The sequence below is a fragment of the Zeugodacus cucurbitae genome, chromosome 3 (assembly GCF_028554725.1).
Source record: "Zeugodacus cucurbitae isolate PBARC_wt_2022May chromosome 3, idZeuCucr1.2, whole genome shotgun sequence".
Lineage (NCBI taxonomy): Eukaryota > Metazoa > Arthropoda > Insecta > Diptera > Tephritidae > Zeugodacus > Zeugodacus cucurbitae.
The window spans coordinates 6016265-6033287 of NC_071668.1; the positions used below are offsets into that span (position 1 = coordinate 6016265).

At 34.0% G+C, this 17023-nt stretch overlaps 2 protein-coding genes across 2 annotated transcripts; both read right to left on the minus strand.

Moving 5' to 3' along the window:
• Positions 1 to 3516: 3516 nt before the first annotated feature.
• Positions 3517 to 4831, minus strand: LOC105218224 (adult cuticle protein 1). Its single transcript, XM_011193661.3, has 2 exons — positions 4671 to 4831; positions 3517 to 4444 (listed from the first exon to the last, which is right to left on the minus strand). Exons 1-2 carry the CDS (start codon positions 4674 to 4676, stop codon positions 4028 to 4030), a joined length of 423 nt encoding a protein of 140 aa, XP_011191963.1. The 5' UTR covers positions 4677 to 4831; the 3' UTR covers positions 3517 to 4027.
• Positions 4832 to 13988: 9157 nt separating this feature from the next.
• LOC105218222 (adult cuticle protein 1) lies at positions 13989 to 15338 on the minus strand. The gene is made up of 2 exons (XM_011193659.3): positions 15180 to 15338; positions 13989 to 14817 (listed from the first exon to the last, which is right to left on the minus strand). The coding sequence occupies exons 1-2, from the start codon at positions 15183 to 15185 to the stop codon at positions 14401 to 14403; spliced, it is 423 nt and encodes a 140-aa protein (XP_011191961.1). The 5' UTR covers positions 15186 to 15338; the 3' UTR covers positions 13989 to 14400.
• Between the last annotated feature and the right edge of the window lie 1685 nt (positions 15339 to 17023).

Here is a 17023-nt window from a genome sequence, read left to right on the forward strand (position 1 = left end):
TTGGTAAAAAAAAAACTAATTGCGTGCAATCAATTCATAAAGTATCATTGTGAACATGCACTCATCTCTAATCAACTAAAATAAACAGCTGATAGCTTGCTTTTCTTTTCACCACACTATTTGGTGAACTTTTTTGAGACTGTATCAGCCAGAATACCAAAATGATACTTCCTGACTAACAGGGTCGCCAGTTCGCAATTGTGACAAATAAAGACATGAGACAAATGTGACAAGCAGAATACCGGCATAAAATAACATAACATAACATAACATATCATAAACATAAACATAACATAACATAACATAACATTACATAATATAATATAACATAACATAACATAACATAACATATCATAACATAACATAACATAACATAACATAACAACATAACATAAGGTAAAAAAAATAAAATCTACAACTGTATTCCCTATTGGGTGCTATTTCAAAAAATATATAGCAGTATGTGAGCATAAGAAAGTTGTTGTTTTTTTATCATTATATCGCAAACAATAACACAGTGACAAGTAAATACGTAAGCTGTGATGTGCTGACTAAGCTAATAACTAGATATCAATATTCATAACGGCAATTAATGCAAAGAAATTCTAACCGGTATCCCGGTTGATAATTTACAAATAAAATAATTCAATGATTTTATATTGAAATGCATTTTTATTAGAATATTTAATATTCAATATTTTAAAATACATATCCTGTTTGCTACTAATAATGATATCATGCTACTGATAAAATATTAAATTAAATTTCAGCTTCTTATCTTATGATAAACGAAATAATATTTGACAGCAAAAGTGTTCATATTTATACGAAACATGTTTAAAATAAAAGAAATGAAAAAAAAATCATTGTTTATCCACTGTATTTATTACGTTGAACATGCAAATACTGAACTAAGTATGTCATAAATAACTGCGATTTGCAAAGAATGTGTGCTCGTTTTACGCGTTGCAAGTATTTATGCCAAACAAATGGTAATTAAATGTTTAAAACTAGTTTAAATGGTCCACTTATGTGAGGGTCATTCCAACATTTGCAATTACGTTTTCTATTTTTAGCTGTACTTGCTGTGCATTTAGGTTAACAGGGTGATGCATTTTGGGTAAATAATAGAACAAAAATAAATATTAATTAATTAACTTTCCACATAATTTCATAAGGAATTTTTTTAAAAATATGTATATATTATAACACAGTAGTTTTCCGAAATAACGAATATTCGTTTTAACGAAAACCGCTTATAACGAACAAGCAAATTTCTTACATTGAGTACCTTAAATAACGCACATCGGGGATTTGTAAGTACTCGGTTTAACGAACAACATGAAGAAGACATATGAAGAAAGAGGAAAAAATCAAATAACATCGAATCAGAATTAAAAATATAACTTGAAAAAAAAAAAAATTCAAAAGAAATGTGCAAATTGAAAAAAAGTTGAATTATTTAAAATCATAAAAATGCTTAAAATTATTAATCACCACCAAATAGAAGTATAAGTGTCAGAATTGGTCCATTTTGGAAGAATTTATTGGATTTGAATTGTTTTGTTATGGTTTTTCTTTTTTTTACAAATAATTAATAAAACAATTTATTAAAATTCATTTTTACTCATTTTTATTGAAAAACATAGCTCTAAGTGAGTACTCGAATTAACGAAAAATTCGTTATAACGAACAGGCCTGACAATTAATGTGTTCGTTATTTCGGAAAACTACTGTATTTTAATAAAATTTATATTTTTATTTTTTTTTTAATTTTTTTTTATTATTATAACATCACTTTCGAGGTTACGATATCAGAATTCATTGAAAATAATTTAAGCTTTAGCCATATTTTTTTTTTTTTAATAAAACACCCTTTAAAAATAAAACTACGTAATAACTGCAGTACTGTACTATAACATGTACATTAGTACTACGGCTTTCATAATAAAAGTCTCCGCTTTGATTTTAATTAACCAATTAATTTTGAACTTGCATGACACTCGCTATGTCAAGTTTAGATTTGGACTTTGTCATGACAGTTAATTGTGAAATTAAAGATTTTTCCAGTTAAAATTGATATATGTACTTGTGGTTGATGTTAAAAGTGAGAGGCGGTAACTAAATACAATTACAATTACAAAAAAAGCACACACCCGTTTACATTGAACAGATTTATATGGATGTAAGCTAAGCTTGAGTTATGTTGAGTTAATTAAAATAGGGGGAATCACGGTCACGCATCACAACATATATTTAATGACGACGTAGAATCTGTCGATGAATCAAAATATCCCCACCATTTTTCCTGTTATAGATTTGGATTATTAGATTATTCTCGTTTTCAAATCAAACAAGTAAGGAGAGGCTAAGTTCGGGTGCAACCGAACATTTTATACCCTCGCAGTTTATTGAGGAAATTTTATTAAGACAATACACAATTTGACCATATTCGACATAAGGTCCAATAGAATAACGAAAATCATCATATATAGTATAAACGGCTGAGATAATTCCTGAACCGTTTTCATTCATTTTCACCAGCAAGGCACACTATATCCTAGACTATACGCTCACTCAATTTTTCTAAGATATCTCTCATATCAAACAAAAAAATTATTTCCTCTGAATTACATTAAATTATCTGAGAGATTTACCCATATTTTCGGTTAAAATTTACCCTTAGGCGCTGAGTTCAACAAGTTCGATATCTGGGGCCTTGAAAAGTTATAGTCGTTTTTCCGAAAATTGTTTGACATTAAATTATCTGAGTTTCGTTAAGATTATCTGATTTATCTGATATTATTAAATTATCTGAGTTTCAATATCTAAGTTTCGTTAAGATATCTCAATTTTTACTCATGTTATCCGTTGCACAGACGGACGGACGGACAGACATACATTCGGGTTTCAACTCGTCTCGTCACCCTGATCATTTTAATATATATAACCCTATATCTAACTCGTTTAGTTTTATGACTTACAAACAACCGTTATGTGAACAAAACTATAATACTCTCTTAGCAACTATTGTTGCGAGAGTATAAAAATATCAAGTGGTCCAGTGAGCTCCTACAGTTCATCTTGCTTTCTTTCTTGTGGTTCTCCAATTTTCGAAAGAGTTATTGGCCGAGCAGAATATTGGCCGCTTTTACGAAATTAATGTTAAAACTTGACCATCAATCATTCCGTCGTACTAGCTGAGATAGACCCAAGAGCGTTTATCGAAGAAAGAACATATAATATTTGAAGATATTTGTAGGATAATTTGGATAATTTGGTATCAAGATGGACTTATATGAAAAGTATGTATAATTTTCAACCTAAAATCACCAATTTTACATGGATATTGAATTATCTGGTTCGTGAATTAGGCCACAAATTTAGCTGAATTCATATTTAGTCTTTTTAAGACGGCATTAGTTGGATGAATGGTTTGGTATCACCACGAGATCTTACCTTTAAGTATAAAAATATTGACCTTACTATATTTCGATGAATTAAAAAATCCTTCAGTTTTGTTTTTTAGTCGTAATCTTTTATTCATTTACAACCATACTTTTTTACAAGCATATGCAGAAGAAGTATTCATTTTATACAAAAGTAAGCTTCGATGAAAAGAGGAATTTACCATTGGATATGGGGGAATGTAGTGAGAGAAAGTAAAATTATACAAAAAAGTGCAATGAGGATGATGTTTAGAAAATGGTTGATGTACTACACAAATGTAGGGTTCGTTGCATTGTTGCATTTGTGGTTGTTGTTGTTGTCATGAATGTTATAGAATTCAACCAATATATTTGTTGTTGCTCGTTCGTTTGCTTTCTGCGTATTTCCAAATTTGCGCCTTCTTTGACATTATCGACTAATGTGTGCCGCAGCTACACATTTATAATTTTCATGGAGGTCCTTAAGGAGTTAGCCGTGTCACCAATACACAACAAATATTTACTTGCGGTAATAGTGTTGTTGTAGTATTTTGGATGTTGGGGATCGGTAGATGGATGTGTAGTTAAGTTGCGGGAGTTTACCAAGTGCCTGGTGCGGGAGCAACATTCACGTTGGCCACTGAGGAGATATGGCCGGGCAATGGAGCGCTATGCACGGCACCACGGGTTTGGGCTACGTATGCACCACCATGCGCTGCAGCGCCATGAGCAACAGCTACAGCAGAAGGTGCGTGAACTGCCACAGAGGGTCCGTGAGCAGCTACAATGCCTGGGGCAGCAGCAACAATGCCTGGGGCAGCGGCAACAATTGCTGGTGAGGCAGCAGCGATAACAGCAGCTGGAGCGTGCGCAGCAATGGGAACGGCCAATGGTCCAGAGACGGCAGTGTAGGAGAGTCCGTGTCCGGCGATTTGTGTAAGACCGGGCAACAATGGAAGGACTGATGATTGAACACCCATGGCGAGAGCCAAAGTGAAGATAGCGGCGATAGCGAACTAGTTTTGTGTGAGGGAAGAGAAAGAGAGAATTAATATAAGATTATTAATATTAAAATACTATTCTATAGTCCGAAAATTCCAAGTTTTTTTTATGAAATTTGTAATTTTTGAGATTCCTTTGTAAAATATATATTTTTCCTTTTTATTTGTGGTCAAAATTCCTTCAATTGTACACTTTTTTTTCTAAATTCTGATAGCTTTTTTATCCTTTTTTCCCACTTACTTTCATTTTGATATTTTTGTTTTTTTGTAAGTGATTAATTGCTGTTTAGCGAATTGTACTTGACCGTTTGGACTAATTTTCCGTTCTGATTTCAACACCGTAAACGCGGCGATTTTATACAGATTACCATGCACCGTGTTTATTGGAAGCCAAATCAGATTACTTAGTGTCGCAATGAAAGCGAGAGTGGTCAGAATATCGACACCTATTGGTATATAGGAACAAAAAACAACAAACTTCTTGTTCAAGCAATTACTCATAATAAGCGTATAAAAAATAACATGAAAAGCAAGAACTTAAAAATTTTTTTATTATTTTTAGATAAATGCATATAATGGAAAGTCGATAATGTCTACAAATACGGAGCAAACAGACATCTACATATGTATAAGCTTGTATAAATATGTAACCAAAGCTGTCAGCTTACAATAAAATGCAAAGCAACTGTCTGTGTACCCACATCCACATTAGAATAGCCAATAGCCAATAAAATGTTAAATTAGCACAAAAGCATACATACATAAATAAATATAAGAAAGCCAACACACACACACACACACGCAATTCATTATTTATTGACTTGTGTGACGTGCGCATGCGCAACAGCTCACCCGCCAACATCACGCATACAAGCGCAACCTAATTGGAGCACATATAACAGTCGGTCCGTATAAAAAAAAAAAAATAAAAATAATTAAATCAAAAGGTTCTTATATAAAATCTACGTTAGCAACATTAGTTTTGTCAACGCCTCTCTTTTGCATATGCACACTCGGTGCCATGTGGTATTTTTTCATTAGAAACGCTACAACCTCTACAGCTAGACATTCTACTATCGGTAAATTAATAATGAAAAGTAGTATTTAATAAATAAGGTAAACACTCGTAAAATTGTCTTCCGCCATCGCATAATGCAAATAGCAACTGGTCTTACTCAATGCGGGTAACTAATGACCTCGTAGGAAAAATAGAGATATGATGAAACGTTAATCATACGTGACTGATGGAAAAATATTGAGTACATAGAACGTTTCATTTTCAGCTATAAATTAATACTTAATGTTTTAGCAGTAACTGAAGAAACATATAGTCACAAAAAGAGTCGTATAAAGCATCAAATTTTGAGATAAATCATGGACATTTTATATTTCAAATATACAGAGACCGCTCTCGAGGACTCGACTCGACTCGACACAATGCGGGTAAGTAATGACCTAGTAGGAAAACGACTGGCGTGGCTGGCCTTTAATTTTCAGCTATAAATTAATACTTATGGCTTTAGCAGTACCGGCCGAAACATATAGTCACCAAATTTTGAGGTAAATCAAAGAAATTATGGAAATTTTATTTTTTAAATATACAGAGACCGCACTCGAAGACTCGAAATCATAACTAATTTCATCTAAAGTTAGTTGCTTATACCTCAGATAAGTCTTCAATAATGTATAGGCCTCATGTTCATGTCATGCAATATTTATTGCTCATTCCTACTGGGTAACTCAGCGCGTATGTAGGTGTACAAATGAATATATAAAAAAATAATTGTCACTTGAGTGCGCACTTGATTTAACTTTTACTGCGCTTGTGCGACAACTTAGCAACGCTGAATAGTAGTTGTCAAAGCGTTTCTTGCGCTGCGCTAGCAACAATGCCACGCCCAACCCATTTGCAATTGCAGTTCCGGTAACTATGCGAACACATTAATTACCGCGCAATGAATGCAAGTGTTTCTTATGTACACAAATGTACATATTTACATATGTACATACACAACGGTATATAAAAAAAGCAAATTTTTTATTTTTTTCTCCGTTACTTTAGTTTACTTTAGTTATACGTTCGTCTAATTGATCACTTCATTCAATTAACTTGACGTAATTATTAGTGATGGAAATAGTTGACATGTATGTACTAGTACAATTACGTACAAAATATTAGCAGTATTTGAAAAGGAAGCAATTTAAATTATATGAAAATTAGAATTATTTAATTATTACACCCTGAACAGGGTATATTAAGTTTGTCACGAAGTTTGTAACACCCAGAAGGAAGCGTCGGAGGCCCTATAAAGTATATATATAAATGATCAGTAGGTTGAACTGAGTCGATTTAGCCATGTCCGTCTGTCTGTCTGTATATATACGAACTAGTCCTTCAGTTTTTAAGATATCGTTTTGAAATTTTGCAGATGTTATTTTCTCTTCAAGAAGCTGCTCATTTGTCGGAAGCGATATCGGACCACTATATCATATAGCTGCCATACAAACTGAATGAAGGGCTTGTATGGAAAACTTCCGCATTTTACTACATATCTTCGCGAAATTTGGTGTGAGTTATTGCTCATAGAAATAATTTAATCTCCGAAAAATTGTTCAGAACGGTTCACTATAGCATATAGCTGCCATACAAACTGAACGATCGGAATCAAGGGCTTGTTTTTTACTTACTTTTTCTTACGTCTTTAGATTTGCTTAACACATAGTTACTAAAAGAAATGCACCTGTGAAGAATATATTAGCTTCGGTACAGCCGAAGTTAACGTTTTTTCTTGTTTTTAATTAAAACTTCCATTAAAATTTTTTTGTTTTTTATGTGCTCAAAATTACAATACCAGATAATTTTGAAGATAGTTGACTCAGTGAAAGCGAAAGTGATACAACCGTAGACTCACCAAAGTGAAATAATCATGAAGGAAATACTGAATTGAGGAGATTTTCTTGGAATTGTAACATGGGTTTAGTGATCAGTTAAACCCTCTATAAATATATATCGATAACTTTAATTATAGTAATCGCAATGAGCTGAACTTTTTTCTTACGATTATTCTAGAGTCAGTGATCTTTGCGGATTCGCAAATGCTGGTGAATGCGCTCGGTCTATTAGAATGAGGACCAGTTACCCAAGGCTATAAGGCAACATCGAAATGGACTTTCAGCAACACCTAAATTCAACTTAATATCGAGGTGGTTGAGCTTTGGTCTTATATATACATATGTCCCGCTTTCAGAGTGAATGCCGGAACTACGGAAATGGATCTCATGGGCCTCTTCCTTTAATCCACGGTTCATATATAATATACTATACCCAAGTAAAAAGTCTGACAAGTATAGATCAAGGGTTCTATTATATTTTAGAAGACTAAGATCGGGAAAAACAAATTCTTAGTAGTTATATAGAATTTATATTAATTCCAGAAATTAATTATGGAAAAATCTATTTCTACAGTTTTCGCTTACCGGGAATGATTACAAAATTCTAGACCAGAAGGGTTTGGAGAGTCCAATTATAAAATTTTTAAAAATATTTTTTACAAAAAAGGAAAATTACCGTTTTCTGAAGACACCCCGTATAGTAGTCAGCGCGCTATATACAAACACACATCTATAGCATAAAAATCATTCCATCGAAATTAGACTGTAAAAGGAGTAAAAAAAATTATCTTCTATGTATCTATGTATACCGTAACAAATTGATTGGAATTCCCCAACAATTGCATAATTCTATGATGTCTGTATTTAACGAATCATTCGAATGCCCTTCGCTTTTAATGCACAAATACCAATGACTAGAACAGTTTACCGGTTTTTATGATTTCTATAATTTTTGTTCTAATTACAATTTGTTTTCTAGTGTTACCATGAAATATTTAAACTTAGTATGCATTTTAAGCCAATTCTTTAGCTATTCACACTTGCTTAACTGCATAATTCTAAACGTACAAGGTTCCGCATTTGTGCTAATGAAGTAATTATAATTACTTTGCGCATTCAAATGTCCACATTAAATAATATTTATGTGCTTGATCCAAATAATAAAAATTGGAAATCGATACAACGAAGGCAGCTGCGTACTCAAAAGGAATTTAAAGATATCTTATATAAAACTGTAACGATTCAACTGTTTTACTATTGCAATGGTAATGACAATAAATTGGAAATCACGTAGTGTCCTAATTTGCATTTATATATTATTAATAAAAATTAGATTTGCATGACATAAAAATGTATGGTTCTGTTGTTGTGGCGGCACTCAAATTGTTTGAGCATATTCTGGCGACTTCATTTAAATCGGACCCTCGCTTCACTCAATTGCAATTTCACTTAATTACTCACTCAATTAATGTCGATTTCCGATAGTGAATTTCGATGCCTTTTCTTCACTCAATTACCAGCTGGTTTCACTCAAAAACTAACTCAATTAATTTCGATTTCCGATAGTGAATATGGAAGGATCTTAATAGGAAAAGACGCTTAAAAGTGTCCTCTTAATAAATAATGCTTAGACTACGTAGAGAAATAGGTTCCAAGACTTTGTCATATTCTAATATGTTATAGGACTTTAAAAAGGCTACTTCGTGTCGGTTTTCTAAATTGAAACGACCTTAAGCCCCTCGAATATTCATGATCCAAGGACATAAAGAGTCCAATTTGATCATAGGAACAATACAAGCATGGGCGAGGAACAGAGAACATGAGCCCAACACAGTAACAAGATGTAGACAACCTATATTTAATGAAATCGCATGTGATAATTGTTTCCCATGAAATCCATCACCCCCACGCTGCTAACTGACCACACCAGCCACTGTATGCCAATTTACATATTAGTTTTCCCACATTATTTTACAAGCGTCAGCATTTTTAACCCAATTCTTGTTATTACACATAAAAATATGGTCCACAGATGGCATAATTCATTTAAATTAATTGCAATTCCATTATAAATCACACGTTGCACACACACACAGTGTAATTAAGTGAGTGAGGTAAGTAGTGTAACCTTGATTACGACACTCGTCGATGGACAATCGAGCGACTTAGGACTTTGAAGTGCTATTATTGTATTATTAAATCTTCAACTCGAAATTCTCAAGTGGTAATTAAGTGAATACTTTAAACGATGATTGCTAATTATAACCTTAGCGGGGTGATTGGTAACACCTGCCGCGTTTAGAAGGGGTTGCGAAAGTATGAGTGACGTACAGCAAGAGAAGGGTGCTACTAAATCAAATGCCAATATTTACGTAAAAATGATGTGAAACTTAAATGCACCGTTGTTGATTATTAATTACTTGTGATTACAGAACTGTATAAATAATCTCATTGCAACTAATTGAATGCCTCAAATTGATGCACGCCACATTTAATGCAATTGTTGCCAACAACAATACAGTTTCCATTATAATATCGTTAAAGTAATAAAGTAATAAATGATTGAAATATAGTTGAGGCTATTTAATATAAATTTAATTTTTTTTTTTTTGATTTAACGGCTAACAATGAATTGGAATAAAGTGCGGTATACTAACAAGCACACGCAAATATAGATTAAGTGGCTTGTAATCAACAATGGTATCCATAACTGAAATGTTACTGCATTTAAAGTGCTAATTATTATTGAGCGCTAAATATGTGTTTAACATGCAGAACCAATATTGAAAACACACACACACATACACACTCAGACTCGTACAAATTTACATAAGTTTGCCAATTGTTATTTAAGCGGCAACGTTAAAGTGCTTGCATTTCTGGTTGCATGCCACCAAATAGATAAATTATCTAAAAATATATTTGTTCATACATATGTATGCCATATTGGCAAGCGGTTCAATTATTCAGCACGTCGTGTTGCCTTGGTTCTGTGTCATTGCAATCCACTCTTTGTTGCCACATTAATGTTGCACCACCTACTTGCGCGCGGCAACGACGCAATCGCAACAACAAGCGTAGCGCGTAAGTGAACCCAGCAGGGAAACGCCACTCTAAACCGAAAAGTGTAAAAGGTCTACAACTTTGCTTCCGCCATTTTCCAATAGATGTCACTGATCGATTAAATCGATTTTTTTTTTTATATCGATCTTGTACATTTGTGTCAACATTAATCCAACAAAAATTTGTAGAGATCTGTTTGCATCCCAAACTTATTCTCAACTGAAAATGTCACTTTTTGAGCCGAATTCTCGACATTTGCGGGAAATTTTGCTTTTCTTTTTGAATTCCAAGAAAAGTGCGGCTGTGGCTCATCGACATTTGTAACCGTTTTTATACAAAGAAAAACTTAAATTTACAAAAATCGGCGGAAGCAAAGTTGTAGACCTAATACAACAGAATTTTCTGACTGAAATCAGTAAAGCATTAGGCTTACAACATTTTCTTGAATAAGTGATTCAGCAAGAAAACATAATTGCGTCGACGAATCAGTTTATTTTCGATAATATAACCGACATCGATTTGACATTTTTTCTGCTATTTGTTTTCGGGCGCTGATCTCTTGTCAAAAAAAAGTCTATGAAAAAGCATAAAAGAGTGGACCGAAAGGAAATGTTAGCTTTAGAGCAGCTGGTATAGTGTATTCGATTCACTGCTCTGTAATGCTTGGTGAGTTAAATACTGGCTTGTGTAGTATTTTAGTAGTCCTTTTGAACTGAAATTGGTATATTTCTGAACAAACGCTGATATTTGACATTTCTCAGAACATCAAGACATCCAAAACATCACTTGTTGATATGGAACAAGACAGTTGTTCATCTAATTAATTATCCATGGTGTTACAACTAGTTCTTAATTAGTTCAAAACTAGTCAAATCAAGTATCGCGTATTTCCAAAGCCACAACACACACTGCTTGTCCGTAGGATTTTTATCGGCAATCGGCATGTGCCCGTTGCCGTCATCGTCGTCTCGTGATTGAAGGTGTTGGTTACAATATTTTGCAATCGAAATGCGCAAAAAGTCAAATATTTTCGCCAATGTTGTCAATCTAGTTATGTATGCATTTGCACTTTGTGGTCATTTTTTTGTCTCATTGTATTTATTTAATTTATTTTTTGGTTATTGCTGCTGTGTACGAGTCAAACCAGAAGTGATTTCATGTCCAATCGTTGACAAAATTATTATGTTTGTAAAAAAAGGTAGTGCTTTTTCAATTTCTGTAGCTTTGTAGATATTTATATACATATTTATATATTTTAGTAATTTAATTTTCTTATGATTGTTTCGCTATTTTAGTAACAGCCTTTGGTGGAAAATGCGATTGTCAGTTAATTGTGCAACTTTTTCCGCAATTTTTCCGCACAATTAAGGCTTTATCTCTCGAAGCTGACCAACTCTCTCGGCTGCACACGAACCAATTACGCCCACATACTACTTACATATATAAGTACATATATATATGTCTCGTTGCCTGATTCAAAGTGACTTACATAACTGTTGTTAATCCATTTTTGGCGTTCCATTGCATTTAGTTAGATTTAGTGTAAGATTTTAATTGCTTGTGTAAGCTGTTAGCTGTAGGATTTGAAAAGGCAAGGCGAACGCCAGAAAAGCCAGCAGTAATGTCATATCTTAAATGGTTGCCATACAAAGTTTAAGTTATTTATTATATTTCTTTTTAATTATTTGTATATTATATTTATTATATAATAATATTTATTATTATCTTCATAAGGTCTCACCAAAATTTTTTTCTGAGGGAAAGCTTGGAAAGCAGCTTCTAAGCTTACAACGCCACCCTAATTATATAATTATTCGATTAATCAAAAGTGTTTGAAATGTTTTACTTTGCTGTATTTTTATTTGAACTATAGAGGCAGGTTCTGTAATTCACTTCCGATTACAGAACCTCCCTTATAATCTCCTTTTTTTGAAATCAGATCGCATTCAGGAGTTACCATCAAGAAGTGCTAGTAAGTTTACGGTCAGTGCCTTCATCACATCTTATAAATAATACTGCAAGTTCAGTGTTCCCTGGCCATTGACATTGAATCACAGAACAACTCTGAAAATATGAAGTTGATCCGATAATAACTTTTCGAATTATTCGACAAATAACAAAGATCGCTCGGGCGCTCCAAAACGCTAGTATGAAATTTTAAATGCGTTTTTCTCAAAACTTTTTTTTTTGAATTGGTGACAACTGTAACTCGAAAATCGTTCAGTAGATTTTAATGAAATTTCTACAGCTTTTAGAATACATAATAATCCTTTTCTTCTCTTCTTCAAAATTTTCAATTTTTTAAGACTAATTAACTTATGATTTTTTCCCGAAAATAAAGAAAAAAATTTCCTGAGGCCGCCATTTTGTTAAAATTGAAAAAAAAAGCTTCGATCAGGCCCAGAATTATCTATTTATAAAATTTATTTTTTTTTTATCCGAATGATACAATTTTCGTATTTTTTAGATGAATCTCCATGGACTTATGATTGTCACTGCAAGGACATTTTTTTGAAACTGGGTCAACACAGGCAGCTATAACTTTGGAAATTATAATTTTTCTTTTCAAATTTTCATGACTTTAAGTCGGAACATTGTATAATAATGCCATATTATTACTTTTGTAAAATAACATGATTTAATAGCAACAAAAAAATACTGAAAATTCTCATTTTTTTCGTGACTCTAACTACCCCTAACCCAATAGATTGTTCTTGAGAGACTTTAGGCAGATGTCAATCAAAATATTTTTCTTATTATCCTATTCGCTGTATAAGGTCTAGAACCCTTATTTTTGGATTCATTTGAAAGTTTTATTTAGGATAGTTATAGTGATACGATTTAGGTTAAATATGCACCGTTTTGTTCGATAACTATTAGCTATTTGAAAGTTATTTTCAAATGCCACTCTCATGAAAATGCTAGTCCCTTTTCTTAAATAATGGGAACTAATTTTAAGCTTATTCGTAGAGTCAAAATTCCCCTAGTATCTTTATATACTTACTCTTGGAATTTATTGCAATTCTATTGCAACTATAGGTGAGCTGGGGATTTTTACGAGAGCAACATTTTTTCTTGCTTTAAATTCGCAGCATTTTTTTTGGTGATATTAAAATATCATCAATATTATTTCAAATTCTTTGTAATAAAAAGAGTAAAAATATATTTTTTTAATTCTTTATTTATTTTTATTGATTTTTTTTCTGCTTCTTTATGCATTATATTGATATGTTTTGTATAAGATTAAGAATAAAAGAATTAAAGGAGAAGTGTAGGTGAAAGTGAAAGTGAAAGAGATTTCTCGTTAAACGAGATTAGCGTATGATAGATAGATAGAAAGGATTTAGAAGTACAGGGCGGTGAAAAGTTCTCAAAGTTGTTGTACGAAACTAGAATGAACATCATTTAATATAGTGTTGTCGGTAAAATTATCAGTATCATTGTTGTTGTTATTGTTATCGCAGTTGTTGTAGCGGATTTGTGCATTAAATCCATTCCTTCCTCAGCATGGCGTATCGGCAAACATTCACGACTAAGTTTGCCCCAAACACCACAAAATACAGTGTGTAACATAGTGATTATGATAAGTAAATAACATGAAATATATGTGTGCGTACATAATGTACATAATGTATCATTTAATAAATGTAATAATAATAAAGAACATAGATATGCTTTAAACAGAGTGCGTGTGTGCGTGTATTGCATATAAATGTCGGTATGCGTGTGGTCAGGGTGTGGATTGCGGTTGCGGATATCGGATATCGGAGCGCGGTATACATAACGGCGAAAATGTGTGCACGCTCGGTGTCAATTATACATATTATTTAGTTAGTGCGGTGGCATCCTTCATTTGGCATGATCATCGTCGAAATTGTCTTTTGTGCTTATAGTTGGCGCAACGCGCAGCTATACTCCAGCATATATGCATAATATTTAGTTGTGTGGTTATGTGTGTGAATGTCGGTTGTTTTATATTGCTTTGTGAGGATCTTATCGGTATTCGCATGTCACGTTTACCAAGTGCCTGGTGCTGGTGCCAAATTCAGAGAGGTCGCCGAGTTGACATGACCAGCCAAGGGGGCAGTGTGAATGGCGCCGCGTGTCTTAGCCACATACACACCCGAACCATGACCCAAACCATGACCCAAAGCAATTGGAGCGGCCAAAGGAGCAGCGATGGCGGCGGCGCCAGGACCCTGAGCGAGGGAAATGCCGGGAATGCCACCATACAAGCCGTGTCCGCTACCACCCCATGCGGTGACAGCAGCTGGTCCGGCCCAAGCGGAAGGACCTGCCCAGCCACCGGCTGAGATCAATGGTCCCGGATGCACAGCGGAGGTCACATACGAAACGGCCGGTGCAATCTGAGCAGTCAGCAGGGAGGAGTGCACACCAACGGCAAGAGCCAACATGACTACGGCAATAACGAACTGCAAAATAATGGAAACAATTAGTATTATTTGAAGTGGGGATTGGAAATTATGAAGTATTCAATTTATTTAATATTTTTATGCGCAATTTAGTTGGTATTTTTTAAACAATTTTTCAAAAACTTTTAATTTTGAAAATATTCTTGATTCTTTTCCATTTTCAAATATTTTTTTTGCACAATTATATTAGCGTCTTTATCCTTTGCCAAACAATTTGTTTTTGACATTTCTATTAAATACATTTTTTGAGTCCTTCACTATAACTTTTAATTTTTTGAATTTCTTTTTTACTATTTATTTTGAATTTTTTTCCACTAACGATCCATCCGTCTTCCTTAAGTCACCACAACTCAGTACCTTACCTTCATGTTTGCTGATTAAAGCGAAGAAGGAGTTGAGAAGTGAAGAAAAGGATTTATTGTAGTACTGCTACTGCGCACACTCAAGAAGTGTTGACTTGATTCTGATTTCGAATACGAAATTATGCCAACTTATATACTAAAAAATTCGTTGAACTTCATATGCAGCGCAACTATAAAATAATTGCAGCAGCAATAAGTTCAATATGAGTGTGCAAAATTCAGCAAAAAAAAACGTATTCTGTAACACAACAACAACAGCAACCAAAGCAGCAACAGCAATAGCAACGATTCAATAGCATTAGCTGCAGTGTAAGCAGCGAAGAAACGCCGGGCGCCGGCTAAACTTTAAATTGTAACGAAACTTGTCTTGTTACACACTCAAAAAATGCTAGCAGAAAAAACAAATGTGGTTGAGCAACAACAACAACAACGGTAGTGTACTTAATAGTAATAACAATAACAAACAATAACATTGGCGGCATAAGCGGCGGCCGCATTAATGCACACAGAATTAGAGTAATACTTGGTGTTGGTGTTGTTGCGCGCCACAACCACCCTGCTAACCACCCTGCCAACCACCTGTCCGCCGCACACAACCGAAAAACGAAACATAACCTTTCACAGGCGGCCACCAGCGCCGCCACCAACTGGGCGAGTTGCATGGCAAATATTGCCGAACCTCGAAAAACCACTCAACTCTCAGTTCAACTCAATTGTACGCCACCGCCACTGCACTGCACTGCACTCCACTGAACTAGTACAATTTACTCCACAATCAATATGGAAATATCTCAATAGCCAAATGTTGGCTCAACAATGCATTTGGACGCCTTCTGCATGCTCCGTGCTAATAGTCCATATAAATTAATGTGTATAAGTGCTCGCTTATGGCGGGACTTCGATGCATATCTGGTGCGGCAAGGCCCAAAAGAACGCGCCACAAAATATGTGTGTGTGTGAGCGTCAAGCGGCAGCAAAGCGCCGTTGTTTGAGTGCGTCGCACATACTCGCACAATTGGCTTGCATTCGAATGCGCGCTGATGGACAACAGCTGGTGGCTATGCAAGCCACCAAGCACCAAAACAAATACCATCCGCTCCCTCGCAAAAATTGCTCTGCTTCTCAGTATCGCTGCTTAGCGCTGCGCCACCCAACAATATTATTGCGCAAATAAATGTAAATGTAAACAATGAGCGGCACTTATTTAAAAAAAAAAAAAACTAAAATAAATGTGGAGAATATGGCACACACAACTAAATAAATGGTGCATTTGCACCAGCGAGTACTCATATTAAATCGTTTAAGCAATAATTAACTCAGTGCACCTAATGCACAAATGGTTCAATTTATTTTTTGTTCTTTTCATATGTTAGTGAAAGGTTTAAATCTCAATTAGCTTTGGCATTAAAAGAATTGACTAGTATTGGACAAGTATTTAACATGAAAGAAGCTCGTGAACTGTGGTCCACAACAAACAATTTGGTATGAATATTCGGTAACATTGTAACTTTAGTCTTTCCACTGTTAATTTCTTATGAAAATATTCTAAAATTCTTCAATCTTGACATTTAAATGTTCCTTATATGTGATATTCTAAGATTAACCAGGCCAATAATGTATCTTGGAGTCCTATGAAGATCTCTAGTATGTTTTTTTTAAGAAGTACTTATTACCATTTATATGAACTATAAAAACAGGCATGCTTAGCAACTTTTAACGTTATGGTTCATAACATTTTCAAAAATTTAAACGTTTCTTTCGAGCACAATAAGACATAAAATCAGTTATTGCGATCTCTCAAATCGGTAAATCTTTCGTTAAAAGTGATCTCAGTTTTGGATACT